The sequence below is a fragment of the Sturnus vulgaris genome, chromosome Z, assembly GCF_052056855.1.
Source record: "Sturnus vulgaris isolate bStuVul1 chromosome Z, bStuVul1.hap1, whole genome shotgun sequence".
NCBI classification, from domain to species: Eukaryota; Metazoa; Chordata; class Aves; order Passeriformes; family Sturnidae; genus Sturnus; species Sturnus vulgaris.
This window is the reverse complement of record NC_142283.1, coordinates 79,467,277-79,490,670: the sequence shown is the minus strand read 5'-3', so window position 1 is coordinate 79,490,670 and position 23,394 is coordinate 79,467,277. Positions and strand designations below refer to the sequence as shown.

At 49.5% G+C, this 23,394-nt stretch overlaps 1 protein-coding gene across 1 annotated transcript; it reads left to right on the top strand.

The window, feature by feature from the left end:
- The first annotated feature begins 252 nt into the window (after positions 1-252).
- PSTPIP2 (proline-serine-threonine phosphatase interacting protein 2) lies at positions 253-21,855 on the top strand. The gene is made up of 15 exons (XM_014894855.2): positions 253-332; positions 8,064-8,164; positions 9,813-9,890; positions 10,912-10,946; positions 12,408-12,514; positions 13,157-13,219; positions 14,103-14,201; positions 14,997-15,042; positions 15,435-15,514; positions 17,248-17,346; positions 17,835-17,931; positions 18,227-18,308; positions 18,984-19,018; positions 19,322-19,379; positions 19,898-21,855. The coding sequence occupies exons 1-14, from the start codon at positions 300-302 to the stop codon at positions 19,369-19,371; spliced, it is 1,005 nt and encodes a 334-aa protein (XP_014750341.1). The 5' UTR covers positions 253-299; the 3' UTR covers positions 19,372-19,379; positions 19,898-21,855.
- Positions 21,856-23,394: the final 1,539 nt, after the last annotated feature.

Sequence of the window (23,394 nt, the reverse complement as noted above, 5' to 3'; positions counted from 1 at the left end):
CCGGCCGAGCTGCTCCCGCTCCGCTCCGTCTTTCCTTGGGGAAGCGGCGGGATCGGCCGTCACGGGTAGGTTTGTCCCGGGCCGCGCTGATGCCGAGCATCCTTTCCCCCCCGGTACCACCCACATCCCGCAGCATGTCCCGCTCCTCCACCCGCGGGGATCCTGGGGCGGGAACACCCGTGCGTGGGAGGAGACTCGGCGGGGCGGGACGGACTGGGCCGGGCCGGGCCGGGCAGGGCAGGGCAGGGCAGGGCAGGGCAGGGCAGGGAGCGGCGGAGCGCGGCGGCGGCGGCAGCAGGATGCGGGAGGCGCGGTTCAGGGACCACTTCTGGGTGAGTGGGAGCACGGCGGGGCCGGGACAGAGGGGGCAGAGCCAGCCGGAGCCGGGAAGGCACAGCTGGAGGTGGAGGGATCACTGCTCTCTGGTTAGAATTGGCTCCAAAGCCGACGATCGTGGTCGTGGGGTGACGTTGCTGAATGCTCTGGGTCCATAAAACACTGGCACAGGTTTCCCAGAGAAGGTGTGGCTGCCTCATCCCTGGAAGTGTCCAAGGCTAGGTTGGACGAGGCGGGCTTGGAGCAACCTGGGATAGTGGAAGGTGTCCCTGCCCATGACAGGGGGTGGGATGAAATGGTCTTTAAGGTCCCTTCCAACCCAAACCATTCTGGGATTCTGTGATCCCCAGCAGGCACTGCCCACCATGCATGTCTTGAGAGTTGTGGCTTTGCAAACTGCTCCATGCAGCCAAAATAATCCCAGCAAGTGGCTGCTGCCTTGCTGGAGGAGGTCAGTGCCAGGCTGAAGGGTTTGATATCATTAATTTGCTATCACTGAACTACTTGGAGACACCATAGTGAAAAATGTTCTCTTGATGTGGAGCTAATTCTGGGCTAGGAGCAAGTCACTTGGTGTGGTGCTGCTGCCAGCTGTTGAACCATGGAGGAAGACCTACAGTTCGGGGAAAACCACAATTTATTCTTCTCGGTCTGAATTATGTTTATATAAAAGGAGAAGTACAGGAAACCCACATATCTGCTTCAAAGCTTCAGCTCTGTGGCTACTCGGTTCCTCTTGTGGTGGATCTTCGTTCTAGGTATTGGCAACCAGGAAGTAAATTACTAAATTTGGTCTTTTGGGGCAGAAAATCCTCATCTGTGAATGGTGCTTGGGGTTTCCCAGGAAGAGCTGGCACCAGGTTTGGGGCTCCTGAGTGTTGAGGAAAAAGTGCAGAGCACCATCCTCACCCAGCATCATTAGTGAGTTAACTGGCATAGTGTTGTCAAATATGTAAATCCCACACAGATGTCAAACCTGTTGTGGAGAATAAAACTAACTTTGCATCTGGCAGCTGTTTCCCAGCTATTTGTTACACACAAGTTTTCCACAGTGCTCCCTTTGCTTTGTAGACCTGCAGAGGGGAGGTTTTGAGGGTGGTGGCAGCACCCCCTGGGCTGGAGGAATAACTGTGATGCCAGAAGGGCTGAGTTGACAGGGTTTGTGGTGCCTCAGTGGCACACTGGATTGAAGAAGAGCTTCTCACCACAGGGCCGACTTTGGCTATTTCTGCCTGGTTTGTTCCTCTCCAGCAGTGGTGTGGTGCTTTTTGAAGGAGGATCCTGGAAGAGGGGTGCTCAGAGGGAGAAAACACCAGGACGGGAGCAGCCTGCAGCTCCCAAGACAAGGAGGATCTGGGGTGTTGTGTGGGGTGCTCACCCCTGTGTGACCAGTTTTACTACAAACACGGCTATTTCCTGAATAACCCCTGGTTCTTGCTGAGAGCCCCAAACCATGGGTGGTGCCAGGGATTTTTCCTCATTTTTGTTCTTTCTGAAGCCTGTGTGCTGCAAGTCCCCTGACCGAGGAAACGTGCCTGGAGCAGGCAGCTGGGGTGGAGGTTGGATGGGAACGTGATCGATGTGACTCAGTGGAGAGACTGAGGCTCTTCTGTGGTCGTTGGTCCCATGGAAAAGGCAGGTACCACCCCAAGCAGCTGCCACACCACGTACTGGTGACTGTGCATCAGCTGTGAGGGCTGGGGAGGAGGGGGGAATAAGGCTAGGAAGAAAAAAAAAAACAAATCAAGATGAGATTTGTGGGGGGAGGCTGCACATCCAGCTTCCACCTGCTGCTGAGTGCTGTGAGTGGGCACACACTTCCTCCTGCAATTTTCCTCTTAGATTGCTTTGCATAAGGCAAAAATAGAAGTCTTTTCTGAAGTAAGTGATTTCTTAGAATCATAGAAGCATAGAGCAGTTTGGGTTGGGAAAGACCTTACAAACCAGCTAGTCCACCACCCTGCTATGGCCAGGCGTGCCTTTCATGAGACCAGGTTGCTCTATGCCCTGTCCAACCTGGGTTGGAACACTTCCAGGGGTGGGGTAGCTACAGCTTGTGTGGGCAACCTGTGCCAGTGTTTTAATACCCTCAGTCATAAACAATCCAAACAATTCCTTCCTTATATTTTATATGAATCTCCCATCTTTTAGTTTAAAGCCATCATTCCTTGTCCTATCATTACAAAGAGCTTGGTGAGGCACAACTTTCGTCTTCTGTAGGTTCTTCACCTGTCAGACAAGGTGAGACCAAAAGGGTCACTGCTGCATGATCCTGGGCAGGTGGCACATGCTTGCCACACATTGTCCTTTAGAGGTGATGCTGGCTCAGCTTCAGATTTGCTGGTCCAACAAAATTTCCATGTCTTTTTTTTCCCCCCAGATCATCCCACTCTACCTGCAGAATCCCTAAATATTGGGGAAAATATATGTTACTCTGGTGGGAGAAAATTTCTCAGTGGTTAGGACAGCCTGGTGAGAAGGAGGAGACTTTGGGAGCACTCCAGGAGACGTATGATTTAACTAATGGGACAAAGTCTAAAAAAATGTGCAAACTCTCAAAACCTAGGGCAGTTTAGGTATTGGATCTTCCAGCTTTGAAATGTGACTGGTTTGTGGGGATAGGATGGTAAAGGTGAGGGTGTGAGACCCTGGCACAGGGTGCCCAGAGCAGCTGTGGCTGCCCCTGGATCCCTGGCAGTGTCCAAGGCCAGGTTGGACAGGGCTTGGAGCAACCTGGGACAGTGGAAGGTGTCCCTGTCATGGCAGGGGGTGGCACTGGATGAGGTTTAAGGTCTCTTCCAACCTGTACCATTTTGGATTCTGTGATTGTAGGCTAAGCTGCAGCCCTCCCTTTGCTCTGTCAGGGTAGCAGGACTGTGCTTTCAGCCTCGCCTGGGGACTGATTCAGTTTTAAACCCCAGCAGTTCTGGTTCCTTCCGTGGGTGCTTTGTCTGCTTCTGCACTGGCTCCTGTTCCCTGCTGGAGCTGATGGTGTGATATTCCTGATGTGCTCTGTAGGGAAAACACAGGGCCACTTGGCTCTCTGCACTGCAGTTTGCTCGTGCTCTTGGGTCTCAATAAAAGATGATGAATTTTCTAAGTAAAGATATTTGCTCTCTGGCACCCCACTGCAGCTCCTGCTTGCTTAGGAACTGAAGTCCAGACATGCCTGGAGCTGAACATTTTTGCCCTGCATGCTCCAACTCCCATGTCACTCAGTCCCACAGGCTGTGCATCCTGCCTGCCTGTGAAGGAGCTGTGCAAAAACAAAATTACCCCAAAGCTCGTGTTCATTTGCCCTTGCCCTGCCTGTAGTGATTGCCACGGGTTGGGCAAGACTGACATTTTGTTTTCATTTGTTTTTGCAATCTGCTCTTCTTCTTTCACTGTGTGAGGTTTCTTCTTTCACTTTTTTTCCACTTTCTTAGCACATGCCTTGTTCTCCACAAGCCTGTTCTTGCACCTGTTTCAGGTAACCCAACAGCCTTGGGTGTCATCAGTGCAATTCAGTGCTGTAAAACCACTCGGTAAAAATAAAAATTACAATAATGCTAAGAACCAGCCTGATTCTGATCTGTGGGCTAACAGGTTGCAAGTTGGAGAGTGGAATTTTGGTGACTTTGCCTTCCCTGAGGCAATGCTCTGCTCCCTGCAGCGTGTTCAGTGATGCTGCTAAACCAGCCTGTGGCTGGGGGGATGCAGCCCTGGGTGCCTGGCTTTATTCCCTGGCTGCTGACTGGGGGTGGCTGTTTCACTTCCCCTTTCCCCTGCTTGTCCTTCTCTAAATGGGGACTGGCTTGGTGGAACTTAGCAGCAGCGTTGTGAAATCCCTAGGTCATTCGTTTCAAAGGAACAAGGTGGGATTTCTGGGAATAAGTCATTGCATCAAGGGGGAATGGTCCATTGCTTCTGGTGTCTCTGGGACAAGCAGGGAACCTGTTTGCCTAGGGGGAGGAGACTTCACATGGAAAATCACTAGTCAAAAACTCCTTTTTGTAGGATGCTGGTCCCAGGTGGGTGGATTTGCAGCGAGTCCTTTCCCTCCCTGCAATGAGTTTTGTCTGTCCTGCTCTACCCTCCTGGATACGGGCTGGGGAGGAACCACAACCTGGTGCAGCCTCTCCTCACCCTGATCTTTCCTGCAGGCACCAGCATCAGCACTTCTCTTTGTCTCAGCAGCTCCTGCAGGACACTGAGCGATTTTGGGGCTGCACTGACTGTGTTTCCGACTACTAAAATTGTCACTGCCTTCTGGTGCCTTTCTCAAACAACACAAGGCTGAGGAAACATAATGAGAGCTTGGAATAAATATAGATCTTTCAAGAGGCGGTCCATGAACAAGTGCAGTGCCCCAAACCTTTCGGTTTGGGAAGGCTGGGACAGACTGGAGTGCAGGAAGGCTCTGCAAGGGGATCAGCACAGGGTGGATCCATGGGCTGAGCCCAGTCGTTTGAGGTTCAACAAGAACAAGAGCAAGTGCCAGATCCTGCACTTGGTTCTCACCAACTCCTGCAGCTCCAGCTGGGGCACAGGGGCTGGAAAGTGTCTGTCAGGAAAGGCCGTGGGGCTGCTGGGGACAGGGCATGGACAGGAGCCCAGGGTGCCCAGGTGGGCGAGAAGCCCCTGGGCTGTGTCAGCCAGGGTGTGACACAGCCCCAGGGCAGCGCTGTCCCCTGTGCTGGCACTGCTGGGACACCTGCAGTGCTGGGGACAGCTCTGGGCCCCTCAGGACAAGAGAGACACCGAGGGGCTGGAGCGTGTCCAGGGCAGGGAACGGAGCTGGGGAAGGGGCTGGAGCCCCAGGAGAGGCTGAGGGAGCTGGAAAGGGGCTCAGCCTGGAGAAAAGGAGGCTCAGGGGGGACCTTGTGGCTCTGCACAACTCCCTGACAGGAGGGGACAGCCGGGGGGGATTTGGGATCTTATCCCAGGGAACAGGGACAGGAGGAGAGGGAACGGCCTCAGGCTGGGCCAGGTGATGTTTGGATTGGATATCAGGAAAAATTTCTTCATGGCAAGGATTATTGATCCTAGAAACAGGCTTTCCAGGACAGTGGTGCAGTCCCCATCCCCAGAGGGATTTAAAAGCCATGTGGATGTGTCATTTGGGGAGGTGAGTGAGTGGTGGGCTGGGCAATGCTGGGAAATGGTTGGACTTAATGGTCATAGAGGGTTTTTCTAATTTAAGCATGTTTATGTTTCTGTGTTTCTCCAATGCCATTTGCTTCACAGGATGTGTTGTCTGCAGGGGTTTTCCATGTAAAGTGGGGTAGAAGAAGGAAGCGTCAAGCACAGCAGCTTGCTGTGATTCAGACAGGATCGTGATGTGCTCTCACATTCCCAGCAGAGCATTTCAGCCTGTCTTTTGGCTGAAAGCATAAGCAAACCTCTTAACAAAACATAACAAGCAGCACACGAATTCCATCTCCTTATTGAGTCCACTGGGTGCAAATCCAGGCAGCAGATCAGGAAGGGAGGGCTGCATGTCCTGCGAGCTCGGGGAACATCAGGTGCTGCTTTGTCACCTTGAAATCATCTGTTTGCAGTTTCCATGGGCTGTCCTCTGAATAGCACGTGGCCTCAGAGCTCTGCCCAGCAGGGAGGACCAGGACAGATGTGTGCTGGAGAGGGGCAGGAGAGATCCTCATGCTCTGTTTGGCCAGGGCTTGGTGCAGCTCCCCATCCTTCATTACTTGCCTTTGGGTTAGTTTATTATGGTTTTAAATCTTCTCCTCTGTGCCTGTGGCTCTGTGCTTGCCGTGTTGCACTTCCTCTTCCACTGCTGTTGCCAAGCCAGTCACAGAATCTCAGAATGTTTTGGGTTGAAAGGGACCTGAAAGCTCGTCCAATTCCACTCCCTCCCATGGGCAGGGACACCTTCCACTGTCCCAGGCTGCTCCAAGCCCTGTCCAGCCTGGCCTTGGACACTGCCAGGGATCCAGGGGCAGCCACAGCTGCTCTGGGCACCCTGTGCCAGGGCCTGCCCACCCTCCCAGCCAGCAATTCCTTCCCAAGATCCCATCCAGCCCTGCCCTCTGGCACTGGAAGCCATTGCCTGTGTGCTGTCCCTGCCTGCCTTGTCCCCAGTCCCTCTGCAGCTCTCCTGGAGCCCCTTCAGGCCCTGGCAGGGGCTCTGAGCTCTCCCTGGAGCCTTCTCTAGGCTGAACACCCCCGTCATGCTGGTCCTTTTGGCTCTTTCTGTGCCAAACCTGCCCAGAAGGTTTCTGCCAAGGCTGATTTGGCACCATACAGCCCTGCCTAGCTCCATCTGGGCCGGGAGCTCCTCCCATGGAAAACTCACATGGAGGAATTTAAAAGCCCTATAAATGTGGCACTTGGGGATATGGGAAGGTGAATGGCTTGGCAGTGCTGGGGAACATTTAAACTCAATGATCTCAGAGGGCTTTTCCAACTTAAACAATTGTGTGATTCTGTGTTTCATGTAACCCTTGCACCCTGAGGTCTGGTCCAGCCTTGGGTGCTTGGGAGCACATATGCTGGAATTTAATCCTTCTACTGTAGGAGGAAGAGTGATAAAACAAGGAGCTTAGTGCAAGTCATTGATGGATACTCCCAGTTTTCCCCTGGAGCCTTCTGCCTGGCACAGAGAGCCCAGGAGTGCCAGGCAGCAGAGCAGGATGCAGGAGCCTCCAGGTGCCCATGGACGTGCAGTGATGGGGCTCTGACCCTCCCTCCTGCCTGGGCTTGCAATGACCAGCAGCTGTGCTTTACATCCATTTTGTTTCCTTTGAAAGTGGGCTAGGTGAGTTAGGCTGTTGCTGTGTTTTGCAGGTGTAATGAAGCCTGAGTGCAGTGCAGTGTTTCCTTTTCACAGACCCCATTAGCGAAGATGTGAGCTGAGAGCTGGTTGTGGGTTTATCAGTGCTAACCTCATTTTGGAGGGACATTTGTACTTTGTGAAGGAAGGTTGGTTTCTGCTTAGGTCCTGCTCCTCAGTTCTATCTTCCCATGCAAATCTGGCATACCTTTGGATTTTCTGTCAGGCCCACTCCACCACATCTCCACTTCACTTCTTGCTTTCTGGTCACTGGCAGTCAAGGACTTAAATAGAGAATTCCACGTAATTAACTCTTCCTTTATCACAAATACCAGCCTTGTTACTTCTCCTTTATTGCACCAGGAACAAACTCTTGAGAAATCCCCCCTTCTGCTGCCCACGCTTCTCTGCCAGATCTCTGCATACTCTTATCCTGGCTTTGAACCATTTCTTGAATCTCTCCAACCTTCCACTATTCTCTTCAGGTTTCTTGATAACCTTTCATGGCTTTTGTTTCCTATTGCTGAGCTTCATAGCAGCTCCTACTATTGCTCCCTTTTCTGCAGCCTTGCAAAAGAATGAGATAAGAATGGGGTAGATTACGTCAGCCTACATCATTGCTGCATCTCTTTTTTTTTCCTTTTCATCTTTTCCTTTTCCTTTTTCTTCATGCATCAGTGCAATATATGTTTTTAAGGAATAATTTGGAAGAAAACACTGACCTTTCAGAAGTCTATGGCCACTGTGAGTGGCATAGATGCACCTTGTCTCAAATTGCCACCATTGTTCTCATACTGGAGTCTCTCCCACCCCTAAAAGAAAAGATTTTATTTCATAAAGAGGCCCTTGCACATTGCTCCCACTGAGCCATGGCCTGTGCAAATGCCTCAGGAGGTGGCAGTGGCCAAGGATTGCACTGGCAAGGACATGACTCCTGTTGCTGTGTTTTCAGAGCACGGATCTGACCAGCACAGTTGGCTATGACAGCATCATTCAGCATCTGAACGATGGCAGGAAGAACTGCAAAGAGTTTGAAGACTTCCTGAAGGAAAGGTAAGGAGCTTTGTGCCTCTGACAGAGGGTTGGGTTGAGCCTGGAAGTGGTGCTGTGGCACTGCTCCTGCTCCTGGTATTCCCAGTTTGATTTGTGCCGTGTTTAACTGATGTTAAAGTTCTGTCCCATGAAGTTCACCTTGCTGCTTACCTTGCAGAAGATAAGGTTAGTAGATCTTGGCCTAGGAGAGCCATGGCTTTGTCTCTGGTTGTTATGAACACCCCACAGATTCAGTGTTAATAAGTGGTAGGGTTAGGTACTGCTGTTATTAATCAGAGATGATCTAAGCAGGGGTTCTGTGGCTGCAAAAAACAGCTGCCATGGTCTGGCCATGTATTTTGCCTTTAAGATTTTGCCACCTGCTTAGCAGTAGCTAAATATGAAGAGCATTGTAGAACATGTAGAGCATGTACATTGTAGAACATGTACATTGAATTAATGTCATTTTGGTAGTGACAACTGGAGAAAACCAACCTCTGACTGCACGGCTTGGTACAGAGCATCCTAGAACAAACAAAATGGGGGTGAACTGAAGGAGAGCTGCACTTACAAGCGTCTAATGCACATACGTCTGTTCAGGCTGTAATCCTGCTTTCCAGGAAAATTTGGGTTTCCACATGAGGAAGTGGACCCTGAGAACCAAGTCTCACTCATCCGTGACAGTGCAGAGAGTGCCAAAAGCCTTCTCTACACCCTGTGCCCTCTTTGGTCTCGAAGGAGGTATAGGCTTCCACTGAAGTGTCTAGCCAGGAGGAGATCAGAGGCTGGACCTGGGTTTTCCAGTTTCTGGACTTGGCCCTGATTTCCAGCACGGCTGTTACACAGTTCCAGCTATGGAGAATGTGCCTGCTGAATGTTTTGCCACAAACAAAGTTAATGGGAATGTTGTTAGGTAGGAAAAAAAAATCAGTCTATCATACATATTTTTTTCAATTTCCCTATTAGCTTCTGGAGTTTTTAGAGTTAAGGTAGGTGAATTTCATTGCCAAAGTCCAACCACACAGGGGTCTGCACCTGTGTTAGTAGTTAAGGCATTTTAGGAAGTTATTTGTTTTATCCAGTGGATGTTCTAATGGCAGCCTGTAGCAGTGCTTGTTCCTTTCCACAGACAGCTGGGGTTGCCCAGATGGAGAGAACTACATTTGACCAAGCAAGTCCAGCCCTGGTTGTCTGTAGTGATTTCAAAGCAGCTGCAAAGGACTGGTTGTTCTTACACTGCAACACATGGGCTCTCTTTTCCTCCTTTTCTTCCAAGAGGGGGAGATAAAATGGTCTCTCAAAGGTGTTATGTATGTCACTTCACAAAATTTGGTCTCTTCTTCAGCTGCTCTCCATTAGGATTAGTGCCAGGTAGAGAGGGTGCCTATTGCCACAGATTGACAGAGGGAAGGGTTAGATGGGATATTGGGAAGGAATTCCTGGCTGTGAGGGTGGTGGGACCCTCTCTGGCACAGGGTGCCCAGAGCAGCTGTGGCTGCCCCATCCCTGGCAGTGTCCAAGGCCAGGTTAGACAGGGTTTGGAGCAGCCTGGGACAGTGGAAGGTGTCCCTGCCCATGGCAGGAGGTGGAATTGGATGAGCTTTCGGGTCCCTTCCAACCCAAACCAATCAGGTGATTTCTCTCTTTTATTTCTCTCTTTCCTCAACAGAGCAATTATAGAAGAAAAATATGGCAAGGAGCTCATTAACTTGTCAAAGAAGAAGCCCTGTGGGCAGACAGAGCTGAAGTAAGTTCACAGCTACTTTTATGGGTGTCCCTGAAGCAGTTGAGGAGGAAGAGAAGGAAGGAAGCTGTGAGACAAAACAGAATTGAAATGTGAAATGTGATTGAGACATTCAGAAGATGAGCTGAATCATTCTCATGAATGAGCAGTAGCAGTGCCCAGTTGGGTTTTAATTTGCTTTGAGTTGGAGCCCACCAAGTTCCCCTTAGCCACAGATTAACCAGAGCACTGTAGAAGCTCAGGGGTTTGTGGGCTGATGGGTCAGCAGAAGGCTGAGGATCATGAGACCTTGGGTTACCTCTGGACAGGTTTTGTAGCCAGAGGGAAGTACAGGTACTTCCTTGGCTCAAACCATGCAAATCTTCAGAGCCCATCATGCTGTGGCCACCACAGTTTGTTTAATTTCCCAAGTGACCCTCAGTGCCTTCTACTACTTTCTTTGTTTCTATGCTTTATACATGCCCTGGTCATTTGCTCACAGTATCAAATTGAGGTGTCACTTCAAATATTTCTGACATCTTTACTGTGCCATATTAATAGGGAGAAAAGCTCTCTACTTTTGCAGCCAATGGCAAACACACCATGTTGAAATTCTTAATCTGTTCTTTTATTTACAGTTTCATATTGAGGTGTCACTTAAAATGCTTCTTACATCTTTACTGTGCAATATTAATAGGGAGAAAAGCTCCCCACTTTTCCAACCACTGGCAAACACAACATGTTGAAATTGTTCATTTGTTCCCAATGATGGTTTTAGGAGGTTGCTGGAAACATTTGTCATGAAACTTTGAATTTTTAATTGCATCCAGTGTTCAGAAAGATGTAAAGTAGATGTCAAACCAAGTGAACTGTGTTATACCTGCTGAGAGGGGAAAGAACTGGAGGTACTAAGAGGATAAATAAATGTGCTTTGAGGTGCTTTGGCCATTGTTGAGTGAGCTCTGTTTTGGAAGAGGTGCTCTGCTGATGCCTGTGCCTGACTGTGCTTTTCCACCCTTTTTAATGTCCTGCCTGTATTTTTCAGCACGCTGAAGAGATCCCTCGATGTTTTCAAGCAACGTAAGTAATTCTTTGTGTTTGCCAGGACATTTGGCAGCACTAAAGCCTGAAGGCAACTGCCTGGGTAGAAAATAGCAGAGAAATCCCTAAAGCTGTGCAATGCTGAGTCCAGGCTTAGGCTGTACTGCTGGCCTGGTTCATCCCAGTGTGTGAGGTTTGGGACAAAGTGAGCCAAGACATGTGTGGAGACAGGAGATCCACAGGGCATCATTTTGGGATCTCTTGGGCTTTCAGGTCTGGATGCAGCTCAGAGGTCATGTTTATGTACAGAGGAAGCTGGGAACCTCATCTGGAGTTTGTTGGACAAACACACAGTAACTCATACCTCAAACTGGGGACAGCTCTGGGCCCCTCAGGACAAGAGAGACACCGAGGGGCTGGAGCGTGTCCAGGGCAGGGAACGGAGCTGGGGAAGGGGCTGGAGCCCCAGGAGAGGCTGAGGGAGCTGGAAAGGGGCTCAGCCTGGAGAAAAGGAGGCTCAGGGGGGACCCTGTGGCTCTGCACAACTCCCTGCCAGGAGGGGACAGCCGGCGGGGATTTGGGATCTTATCCCAGGGAACAGGGACAGGAGGAGAGGGAACAGCCTCAGGCTGTGTCTGGACAGATTGGATATGAGAGAAATATTTTCATGGAAGGAGTTGTCCAGCCCTGGTGCAGCTGCCCAGGGCAGTGGTGGAGTCCCCATCCCTGGAGGGATTTAAAAGCCGTGTGGATGTGGCACTTGGGGACATGGGTCAGTGGTGGCCTTGGCAGTGCTGGGGAGTGGTTGAACTTGAGGATCTTAAGGGGGCTTTTCCAGCCTAAATGATTGTGTGATTCCAACTGGAGCATCTAAAAGAAGGTGCTTTGGCCACTGTACCTTGCCATGTGTCACATCCTGCCATGGTACATCACCTTGAGGGTCAGCATTCTGCTATCCTGTGCCCAGTCCATCTCTTGCCTGATCTGGGTTTCTTGGCTGCCCCTGTGGACCTCCCCAACAAGGCTCTGCCCTCACCACTGCTGACAATTCACAATTCTGGGTTTGGAGCAGCTTTGGGGGTTGAATAAGGAGCTGCCATTTGGCTCTGCTCCCTTGGTGGACTTGCTGGGGTGGTGTTTCATGATGTGGCCTCTTACCTTCAGCAAGAGGAGCCTGAGATTGTTTTAGCCTTCTTTTTTCTGTGCTCCAAGTTATTGCCTGCTGGCCTGGGGCAATGCAATGCGTTGAAGCATGCCTAGATTTAGCTGCATGAAGGGGAGAGCTTTCTCAAACCGTGGAGCAAGTCCCAGCAGGACTGATCCTTTCATTGGTGAGCACTGCTTGGAGGCTGCTTCAAACAAGCTGGAACTTTCTTCACATTTCTGAAAGGGGATGTGTGATGTGTTCTAAGTTGACTTGAGAAACAGTCTCTTTAGGAATATATATATATATATATATATATATATATATATTTAATTTAATTTAATTTCTCTTTGCAGAGATAGACAACGTGGGACAAGGTCACATCCAGCTGGCACAAACCCTTCGGGAGGAAGCAAAGAAGATGGAGGATTTCAGGGAAAAGCAAAAGCTTCATCGGAAAAAGGTCAGACGTGCCTTCCTGCCCCAGCAAGGGGCTGATCCCCCTGCTGTCTCATGCCGTGTCTCAGCCCCTTCCACGCCCCCACTGCCTGTGCTGCTGGGAAGTGCTGAGCTCCTTCCTATGTGTTGTAACTGTGTTGAGCTGTGTAGTAACCTCCAACTTCCTTCTTCTCACTTCCACGTTTTCTTCGTGGGCTTTTTGGGGCCAGCCACAGCACTGGAATGTTCTTAAAGCATTTGTTTCTAGTGTTGTATGATCTCCATAGGGGCTGCTAAAATGGCCAAGCCTTTTAAACTACTTCTGGCTTGAGATTCCTTTGTTTGGAAAACCAGGGAAAGCTGCTGGAACTAGGGACTGGTTTGGACCTAGCAGAGGGGGACTGGGCTTCCCAGTTTTGCCAGAGTCTATGGAGATGAGACAGTACTATATATTGCTAGGATTTAATTTGTAGAGCTCCTTTGCATACACAATTCAAGGCTTAGACAGAAGCACAAAAGATGAGTTTTGTGAGCATGATTCGGGTGGATGTAGGTCTTTAAAAACATCTCAGTGTGGTCTGTGGCTCTTCCTTTTCTAAGCCTCACAGTGTGTCCTGGAGCTTTGATGGTCAGTGATGTGTTGACCCCAGATCTGTTATCTTCACAGATAGAGCTGATAATGGAGGCAATTCACAAAAACAGGAATCTCCAGTACAAGAAGACCATGGAGGTAAAGCTAACGTGCTGCTGTTTCTTGCAATGTGGGCTAATGCTGTTCACACACCCAAAGCACTGGGACAGGCTTAAAATGAGAGGGGTTACCTCCTCTGCTGTGACTCTTGAGGCTGTTTCTGTCTGAGTGGTGTGCAGGGTGTGCTCAGAAACAGTGAAGAGCACGCCAAAGACATGGCCAGTGGTAGCCTTGCATGGATAGATAGAAATGGTTTAGAATCAGAGAATTATTGAGGTTGGGAAAGCCCTCTAAGATGCTTGAGTCCTGCCATTTGCCCAGCACTGCCAAGCCCACCACTAACCCATCTCCCCAGGTGCCACATCCACACCTTTTTTGAGCACTTCCATGGGTGGTGACTGCAACACTGTCCTGGGCAGCTTGTTTCCCATGGCATGCCAAAGGGCAGGAAAACCCTTTCTGTGTAGAAGTTTTTCTCAGTATCTACTCCACACGTCCTCTGATGCAACTTGAGGCCACTTCCTCTCATCCTGTCCCTGTTCCCTGGGAGCAAAGCCTGACGCCTCCGGCTGTCCCCTCCTGTCAGGGAGTTGTGCAGAGCCACAAGGTCCCCCCTGAGCCTCCTTTTCTCCAGGCTGAGCCCCTTTCCATCTCCCTCAGCTGCTCCTCATCAGACTTGTGTTGCTGCCCATTCCCCAGCCCTTCCCTGGCCATGCCCATGCCTTTGTTTGCCAGGAGCTTTTCCACCCCACTCCAAGAGCAGCCTGCGAGCGAGGCTTTTCCCAAGCTGCAGGGCAGCTTTTGTGCCACTCCCTGCTCTGCAGGCAGGCTGTTCCTCGCAGGCTGAGCTTTCCAGGGCCCTCCCCATGAGGTGTGTCTGTGCCTGGCTCTGAGGGGTGTGTGTGTCTGGTGTCTGTCCTAGGCCAAGCGTCTGTACGAGCAGCGCTGCCGCGACAAGGATGAGGCGGAGCAGGCTGTGCACCGCAACGCCAACCTGGTCACGCAGAAGCAGCAGGAGAAGGTAGGCAAGCTGGGTGCCTCTTGGAACCCTGAAGCCTGCTGGGAGTTGTGAACTTTTCTGTGCTTCCTGGCGCTGACCCCCAAAAGAGCACTGCTTTTGACTTTAGGCATCGAAAAAAGCTTCCAAAATTTGAGTGATGGATTTGGAGTCACGGGTGTGTGGTTAAGTAGAAGGGTGTGATTTCACATGGCGAAGGGTTTGGAATTTGGGGTTTTAGAATATGTAGTAACAGGTATGGGACAAGATGGAGGTTCTGGTTCTGGGGCGTTGGCTCTTCTTCCTTCTTGTTCCTTCTTCTTGTTGGTTTTAGGTAGTGGTTTTTGGTTAGATGGAAAATACCACACTGCGGGCCACAGGTGTTTGGTCATTGGGTCAAAACTATAAATAATATAGATGTTAGCTGTTAATTGGATAGTTAGGCCTTAAAAGACCTTGTAACAAGTGAGATACAGCTCCATTTTGTCATTTTTAGCTTGTTAGCTAGAAGTGCTGTAACACTCACTGTGCTTTAGATAAGAATTAATAAACAACTGAGTCTGAACATGAAAATCCTGTCTCTCGTGCTTCAATCCCAACTCTGACTGAAGGCAGAGGAAAAAAGAAGTCAGCCACTAACAGGTGGCCATGGCAGAGAGGGGGAAGGGGATGTCTTTTCTTGCAGCTCTCATGCCCCATGGCTCTTCTCCCAGCTCTGGGTTTTGGGGTGGCTGGTGATGTTCCCCAGTGGCGCTCCAGAATCATTAATGATGCACCCAGCCTCTTCTCCACCTTCCTTGTCTCTCCTGTTTTTGGCAGCTGTTCCTGAAGCTGGCTCAGACGAAATCAGCACTGGAGGACACTGGTGAGTGTGGAAATGCCATGTTGGGAGGGCAAAGGGGAATGTTTCCAGGGGCAGGGGGTTGTACAGCCATGGTGTGCCTCGTGGGTGAGCTCCATCTCTTGGGTCAGGAATCACATACCCAAGGTAGTGGCAGTGGGCAACTTCCCTGGAAAAGCCTGCATGGCCCCACCAAAGCCATGTCCTTCTGCTTTATCCCTGATGTCCCGACCTTTTCAGCCTTTCTCTCAGCCCTAGAATTACCTTCTAGTGAAGGGATTTTTTAAATGAATGTTAGTCATGGAATCACAGAATCATGGCATGATTTGGGTTGGAAGAGACCTTAAAGGTCATCTTGTTCCAACCCCACTGCCATGGCAGAGAGACCTTCAGCCAAAATATGATTTATCTTGCAGACAGGAGTTACCAGCAGAGTGTGACCACAATGGAGAAGATCCGAGAAGAGTGGCAGAATGAGCACATCAAAGCTTGTGAGGTAAATGCCCCTAAAAACCTCCACATGGCAGCGTGGTCCTGTGGGTTTGCAATCCTGCAGGGCTCAGGGACCGTGTGAGTTTTGCTGTCCGTGTGTTCCCCTGGCAGTGAATGTATTGCAGCTAACCCTGTGTGTGTCTCAAGCATGGCTTCTGGATTCAAGGCCCCACTGCTTCAAGGTTTCTGCTCTTATTTTATTATTTTTATTTTTCCACCACCTTCTAAAATTGACAGAGTCAAGGCAGTGACATTTTTTTCCCCGCTACCTGGTTGCATGTGTGGCGTGGCTGTCATGTGGAATGGCTGTGGTCACCTCTGGATACTCAACAACACCTGGAAGACTATCTAAAACTCTGAAGGACTTCACATGACTTTCCAGCAGAGGCTGGTGGTGGCTGGAGGTGCTGGTGAAGCCATCTCAACACGCACACTGTGCCAAGGGCTCTTCACCTTGTGACACACAGACAGTGAGATGCAGTACTGTGGGAACCCCTCTGAGTGGCTGTATCAGCCTGAAGCAGACTGCCTCACAGGGAAGTGAGGTCCAGCAGGGATTTCCAGCACATGCTGGGGAATTTCAGGCTGGTAGCAAGAGGGCTGAGCAGCTGCTCTGCTGCTGGCCTGTGATCTGTGACTGGGGGATGGACAGAGACTGCAAAGACAGATTTTATCCCAGATCTGCTTCAGGCTTGCAACCAGCTTTCCCATTCCCAGCTGTGCCGATTCCTTCCAAATTACCTCTCTTCAGGCTGCTACTCTCCTTTTCTCTTCTGAACTGGAATTTGCTGTCTGTTTTGTGTGGTGTGCGTGGGTGTCTCTGTGCTGGTGTGCTTTTGGTGTCTTCTCTGGATGCCTCTAGGACGGGGACACAGTTTAGTGGTGGCTTGGCAGTGCTGGGTTATTGGTTGGACTCGATGTTGTTAGACAGCTTTTCCAACCCTAATGATTCTGTGGTGGGGAGTGGGAAGCAGCAGTTTCACTTTTGCAAATAGGTGGATATGGAAGTTCTCCTCTCCATGTGTTGCAAAGGTCATAAGTGGTAACAAGCGTGGATGTTCATGGAAATGTGTAAAAGCACGTGAAATTGAGGTGTACCAGACAGTGGATTTCAAAAGGGTTTAAACCTGCTTGGAAAAAGGGTGGGCAGGAAAGAGCAAGAAGACCAACCAGTCAACACACTTCTGTTTTCATACATCCCCAGTGGTTTTTTTTTATTGCTCCATGTCTGGAACATGGAAATGTTAAAAAAACACATACATGTGGACTTGGGGAAATGTGTTAGTGGTGGCCTTGGCAGTGCAGGAGTAATGGTGGGATTTGATGATCTTAGAGAGCTTTTCCAACCTAAATGATTCTGTGATTTAAGGGTACCTGTGTAAGGGAAGTGGGCTGGGACCACGGGAGCACAGGGTACCTTGGGAACCTCTACTGCCTTTAGGAAGCTGGCTTGGTCTCCCAGAGGTAGAAATGTGCTGGGTGGTCCCCTCCACATTAGTCTTGCAGATTTTCCAAGCTCAGTACTCACCTTTGAATTACCTGGTTGCATAGAGGGATTATTTCTCCTCTGGACAAGCCGGAGGAATCACAGCTCCCTTGTTTCCTGCAGAAGACCAGCACCAACTTTTCGGGGCAGTTAGCTTTGTTGTGGCACATGGGGGTGAGAAGCAATCAGGAAGAAAGAGATTCCTCCTGTTTTTAAAGATGTTATGGACAGTTTTTTCTGTGTTGTTTCAGTTCTTTGAGACGCAGGAGTGTGAGCGCATCAACTATTTCCGTAACGCCCTCTGGCTCCATGTCAACCAGCTCTCCCTGGGTTGTGTCCAGAATGATGAGGTACCTCAGCTGAAAATCTTCATTTTTCTGCATAGCAAAGCCTAATTTGTTTTCCTGGGCACTAAGCTGTGTTATGTCTGGGTTGGGCTGTGGCCCTTGATTGACCACAGACATGAGTGGGCAAGCAGAAGGACTGGCCAAAACTCTTGCAAATGAGGTTTCCTCCGGAATTCCCACATTTTCTGAGGACGGTGAGGCCCTGGGACAGGTTGCCCAGAGAAGCTGTGGTTGCCTCATCCCTGGAAATGTCCAGTGCCAGGTTAGACAGGGCTTGGAGCCAGTGGAAGGTGTCCCTGCCCATGGCAAAGGGTGGATTGGGATGGGCTTTAAAGTTCCTTCCCAACCCAAACTACTCCGGGATTCTGTGATTCCCTGACACTGAAGCTCGTGTGAATACTAGGCTTTCACCCTCTGTGTGCTAACCATTTGGGGAAAAGCCTTGTTTTTTGACCTGATATATACAAATGCACTTTATTTCCCTTTTGCAGAAGTATGAGGAAATCCGCAAGAGTTTAGAAATGTGCAGCATTGAGAAGGATGTTGATTTTTTTGTAAATTTACGCAAAACTGGAAGTTTGGCACCAGGTAAGAGCTTAGTAGAATCTCAGAAAGTAGTGTTGGCTGCTCTGCTCATGGAGCTGGCTACTCTGGTCAGCATCATTTTGTGTGCAGAAAACACAAATTTTGCATTTCATTCGTTGGCATGCAGCACTAGTTTCTCTGCCACTTTTGACAGCCCATGGAGATCATAGTCCTGTTTTTTAGTTTCCTGATCAGGCATTTTCTCAGAGAGGGGAAAGACTTAGCAGCTGAAAGTTGGTTTAGCAAGTATTTTATGTCTGTAAGAGGCTTGTACTTTACTACTGTCAACTTTTCTTAGCTCCTGTTGTTTATGAAAACTACTACAATGCCCAGAGAAATGTGACTCCTGCAAGAAGTCCAGCTCCTGTACCTATATCAAGGTAAGGTGTGTAACGTACAACTGCAATTGCTATTGCAAGTGATGCTCACTCCCCGAAAACAGGCATATTTTGTTCATTTCAGTTTATTGGAAGCTTGACTTCAGGGTATTAGAGGAAAATACTTGCTTGCACGGCTCTTGGTGTGATCTGAGGAGAGTTAAAAGCATTTGTGGGTGGAGGGAGGAGCTGCAGAGCTGGGTTCACTCTTGTGGGACAGAAGCTGGGCAGGGAGGACGCTGTGAAGGGTTTTTCTGTCAGGGGCAAGATGATGACTGGGGCCAAGACTCATGCCAAGTATGAATAATTGCCACTTTGGCTACCACACTGAGAGAGGAGTCATGTCCAATTGTGGCTTCCTAATGTCTCACTCTGGTCAGAGGCATGTACAGAGATACGCCCTGAGGCTCACTTGTGAATTTTTCCCCAAGTCAGTGCTTTCTGGTTATTTTTTCCTCTCCCCACTGTGTCAGGTTCAACTCCCATGTTTGCCAAGTGGGCTGTGGGTGGTGAGCCCAGCATGACTTGCCTTGTCAGGTCTCCATAAAGCCCAGGCTGGCCAAACCTCTTGCCCTCCCACCAGCTCTGGGGGAGGCAGCTGGGGGGTGCAGAGCCAGGGCAAAGGTTAAGGAGTGCCTTAGCCAGCAGATCCTCAGCTCTGTGTTTCCTTCTGTGCAGGAGGGGACCCCTGCCCACCCCGACCACTGCACCAGGTGAGTCACTGCTTCCTGGGCTTTCTGGCCACACAGCGAACTGTCACTTCAGCCCTTGCCCAGAGCCCCTTCCCAGCTCCCTTGGACCCCCTTTAGGCTCTGGAAGGAACTCTAAGGTCTCCTTGGAGCCTTCTCCAAATGAACACCCCCAGCTCACCCAGCCTGGCTTGAGCCTCATTCACTCTTGCATCTCATCCCTTTAACGTGGGTGGCCAATGTGTGGTGCTTCTGCTCTCTTTAAAGTCACATAATAAGCACTTCTCATGGGAAACCTAAGGGGAAATTTTGTGCTCTTTGTTTCAGGGGAGCCTGATTATGCCACAGTTGATGGCTACAGCTTGGTCCACTTCTAGCAGTCACAGTAAGTACCCACTTTCGATGAACAAATGAAGCCTTAAAAGAAAGAGGGGGAGGAATTTTTTTATCTAGGTAGATAGTAATATGACAAGGGGGAATGGTTTTTACTGAAAGAGGCTGGATTTAGATCAGCTAGAAGGGAGAAATTCTTCCCAGTGAGGGCGGTGAGGCCCTGGCACAGGCTGCCCAGAAAAGCTGGGACTGCCCCATCCCTGGAACACTCAGGACAGGTTGGACAGGGCTTGGAGCAACCTGAGATAGTGGCAGGTGTCCCTGCTCATGGCAGAGGGGTTGGAATTAGGTGGTCCTGATCGTCCATTCCAACCCAAACCATTCTGAGATTCTGTAAGAAAGGATTTGAGATGAAGCTACACAGATGAGGGACAGTGGAGAAAGAATGGCCATTGGTTAAGGAATGACATTTTGAGGTGACTGACTGGAAAACGTGATGCTCCTGTCAGCCCTCGCATCTCTTGTCTGAGCTGTAGCTGTGGTTTAGACACTGTTGATCCTGTTCCCTAGGTTTTCCAGAAGGCAGAAGACACTGTTGGTCTGACCAGCGTGGCAGAGATGGTATTTTGAGTTATTCCCAGACACATAGAGCTGAAGTGCTTCTGCTTTTCAAGAGAATATTTGAGGACTCCGATAATTATTTGTACATTCAGAAAGCGCTTACTAAAATCTGTGCCTTTGATCAGCAAACTCCTTGGATGGATCTTCACGCTCAGAGGAAGAAAAGGACCAGACACAGGGGTGATCTGTGTTTTTGAAGAAGTTTTTGATTTGAAGTTCTTCTAAAGTGTAGCCGTCTAGAAAGTCTGGAGCCTCCCACTCTCTAGATAACTCAGAAGTTGTGTGTGCTGAGAGGAGTGCTGCATGATGCTTTGAGCACGCTGGCTTGTGCTCAGGGTGTGTGCATCCCTCCCGGATCTCAAATTTTGCCTTTTCCTGATGGCTTTTGCCTGTTCCTAAAGTCTTTCATTAGCGGGGATTAAACTTGTCATTTAGGTAAAATTTTGCTCTTACCTCTCAGAAATCTTACCTAGAGAGGCACCAGTGGTTGCACTGTGTATCTGGCTTAGCTGTAGCTGTGCTCAAGCTTAAGTGCTGACACTGGAAAATTATTTGCATCTACCCAGGGAGGGGCTGTGTCACATCTAGCCTGCCGAGAGGTCCCAGGAAGGATCTGAAGGAATTTATTCAACTCTTCCTACCACCTCTCTGGTGATGGTCTTGTGAGCTTTTAGGTTTATCAGGTTGTCCCTGGTAAGCTCTGGAGACCAGGCTGGATGGGGCTTGGAGCAGCCTGGTCTAGTGGAAGGTGTCCCTGCCCATAGCAGGGAGTTGGAACTGATGCCTGAAAACAGAGGTCAGACAAAATTAAGGGGAATAAAAAGTGGTTATATTTACTGAAGGGCCTTCAGGTACATTTGGGGCAGATGAAGCCCCTCAGGAGCTACACCCAAAAAATGGACAATGGGTCACAGATTTTCATCTTTTTGTAAGTTTGGTCCATTTGTGTATTTGGGTTAATCTTCCAATTACAGCTTCAGGTAATGAAGTCATTTACCCCAAGTTTTCTGCCCCACCAACCCACTTTTGTTTACATTTCTCAGGGCCTGAGACAGTAAACTTGATTCCCATATTCCCTTGATGCCCTAGAGAGAAATTGTTTTGTCTGACCAAAATAGGAAAGCAGTAACTAACACTCTATATGGAGTTTAGAGTTATACACTAAAGAATTGCAGGATTACAAGTACATGAAAAATATAAAAGCTAAAATCCTAAGGCATCAGAACTAGGTGGTCTTTAAGGTCCCTCCCAACCCAAACCATCCTGGGATTCTCTGATTCTGTGATTTAATTAACTTCTGTGATTCTATAAACTTCGGAACTTGTTCTGACTATGCACCACAGGAAACAAACTTACCTACTGCTGGAGCCATGAAACTTGTTTTCTGACCACATCTCCTGAAAGTTCCTGCCCTTGTTGTTACCACATATATAGATAATGATTATGGTTTGATTCAGAAGCTTATGTGCCTCGGTCGGGGCTGCTGGTCTCTCTGATGTCCCTGTGTGCAGTGCTGCTTCACTGCTCCTTGCTGCCTTATGACACTGGATACAGGGACACAGGACATGGGGATAAACACACAATTTACCTGTCTAAACCTGGTGCCAGGTAACTAACCTGGGGCAACAGGGTTTGCTGTTTTTACAATGTTTTTTTCAAGTTGAATCTGCATGGCTTCAGCATGTGCCTCAGCCCACCAGTCCTTGGGGTTTTAACTGAATTTGCTTGTGTGGGGAAGATGACACTGAGCTCTGACATCTGCCCTGCTGCCTCACAGTGAGCTGTGCAGAGTGCACATGCCAAGGAATCAGCTATCCTATTTATTTCTGAAAGAACAAGGATACAAATACTCTTCTGAAGGAGCCTGCTGTAGTTTTAATTCTATAAATATATATTTTAAAAAATAAGTTTTGAGTCTCGTATTCTGGATATGCATTCTCTTTTAAAGTTATCATGTTCACTTTCTATTGGCGATGGGTTTGGGATCCATGCAAAGTCTCTCCTGGATGGAAACCTACAAGATTACATCCTTGCTCAGCCTTTATTTCAGTCCTTGCTCAATACCAGCACAGCAGTGGGAGAAAACACCCCGAAAGAGAATGGCATGAGAAGTGCTTATGGTTAGCCATGAGCTGCAGACCATGCAGGGCTGTTTGCACCGGAAGAATATCTGCTCTGAAAAAACTTGCATGGTTTCTTTTCTGGGATTTTTCCACTGACTGAACAGTTGCTGTTTGCTTTTTCTGGATGTAGAGGTCCCCAGTGAGGCTAAAACTTGGCTTGGAAATTTACTAAAAATACAGAAATAATCCCAAAATCGGGGTGCTGGGGCAGGTCTCCCCCTACACCTATGTACAGTTTACATTTCCCGTGGATACTACAAATTCCAGGTTACACTTTAGTAACATAAAGACTTCTCAAGCCCTAAGTACAACGTCCCATGGAGAGAACAGTGCCTGTTCCAGGCCATTGACTGGACTGTGATGTGTTCTGCAAAGTGTCACTGGGCTCTGGAGGGGCTCATCCTCCTGGGCATTGGGAGAAGCAGCTCCTGCTCCCTCTGGGGTTTGTGCCCTGCTCCAGCTGTGGCTCCTTGGGGATGGCTGGGTGCCAGGACAGGGATCTGAGGGACAGCAGCCCCTCAGTCTGGGGCTGAGCCAGCATTCCTGCTGTTCTGAAGGTGTCTCAGGCCCTGAGGCAGACAGAAGTGACTTCACACTCCCCATCCTCGCTGGTGGGGGCTTGGCTTCTCATCCCACATTCCCTGTGGCAGAAATTCGGGCTGGCCCTATGGACCGTCTTTGAGTCTCTATTACAGTCTCCGGTTCACTGCAGACTCTCTGTGAGACCCTCTGGGCAGTCTGTGGGTCCCTTGAGCAGGCTGTGTGTCCCCATGGGGGTTCTGTTTGTCCCTATGGATGATATGTCAGTCCCTATGGATGGTCTGTATGTCCCTGTGGATGATCTCTGGGTCCCTATGGATGGTCCGTATGTCCCTGTGGATGATCTCTGTGTTCCTATGGATGGTCTGTATGTCCCTGTGGATGATCTCTGGGTCCCTATGGATAGCCTATATGTCCCTGTGGGTGATCTCTGTGTTCCTATGGATGGTCTGTATGTCCCTGTGGATGATCTCTGGGTCCCTATGGAGGATCTGTATGTCCCTGTGGATGATTTCTGGATCCCTATGGAGGATCTGTATGTCCCTGTGGATGATCTCTGGGTCCCTATGGATGGTCTGTATGTCCCTGTGGATGATCTCTGGGTCCCTATGGAGGATCTGTATGTCCCTGTGGATGATCTCTGGGTCCCTATGGATGGTCTGTATGTCCCTGTGGATGATCTCTGCATCCCTATGGATGGTCTGTATGTCCCTGTGGATGATCTCTGGGTCCCTATGGAGGATCTGTATGTCCCTGTGGATGATCTCTGCATCCCTATGGAGG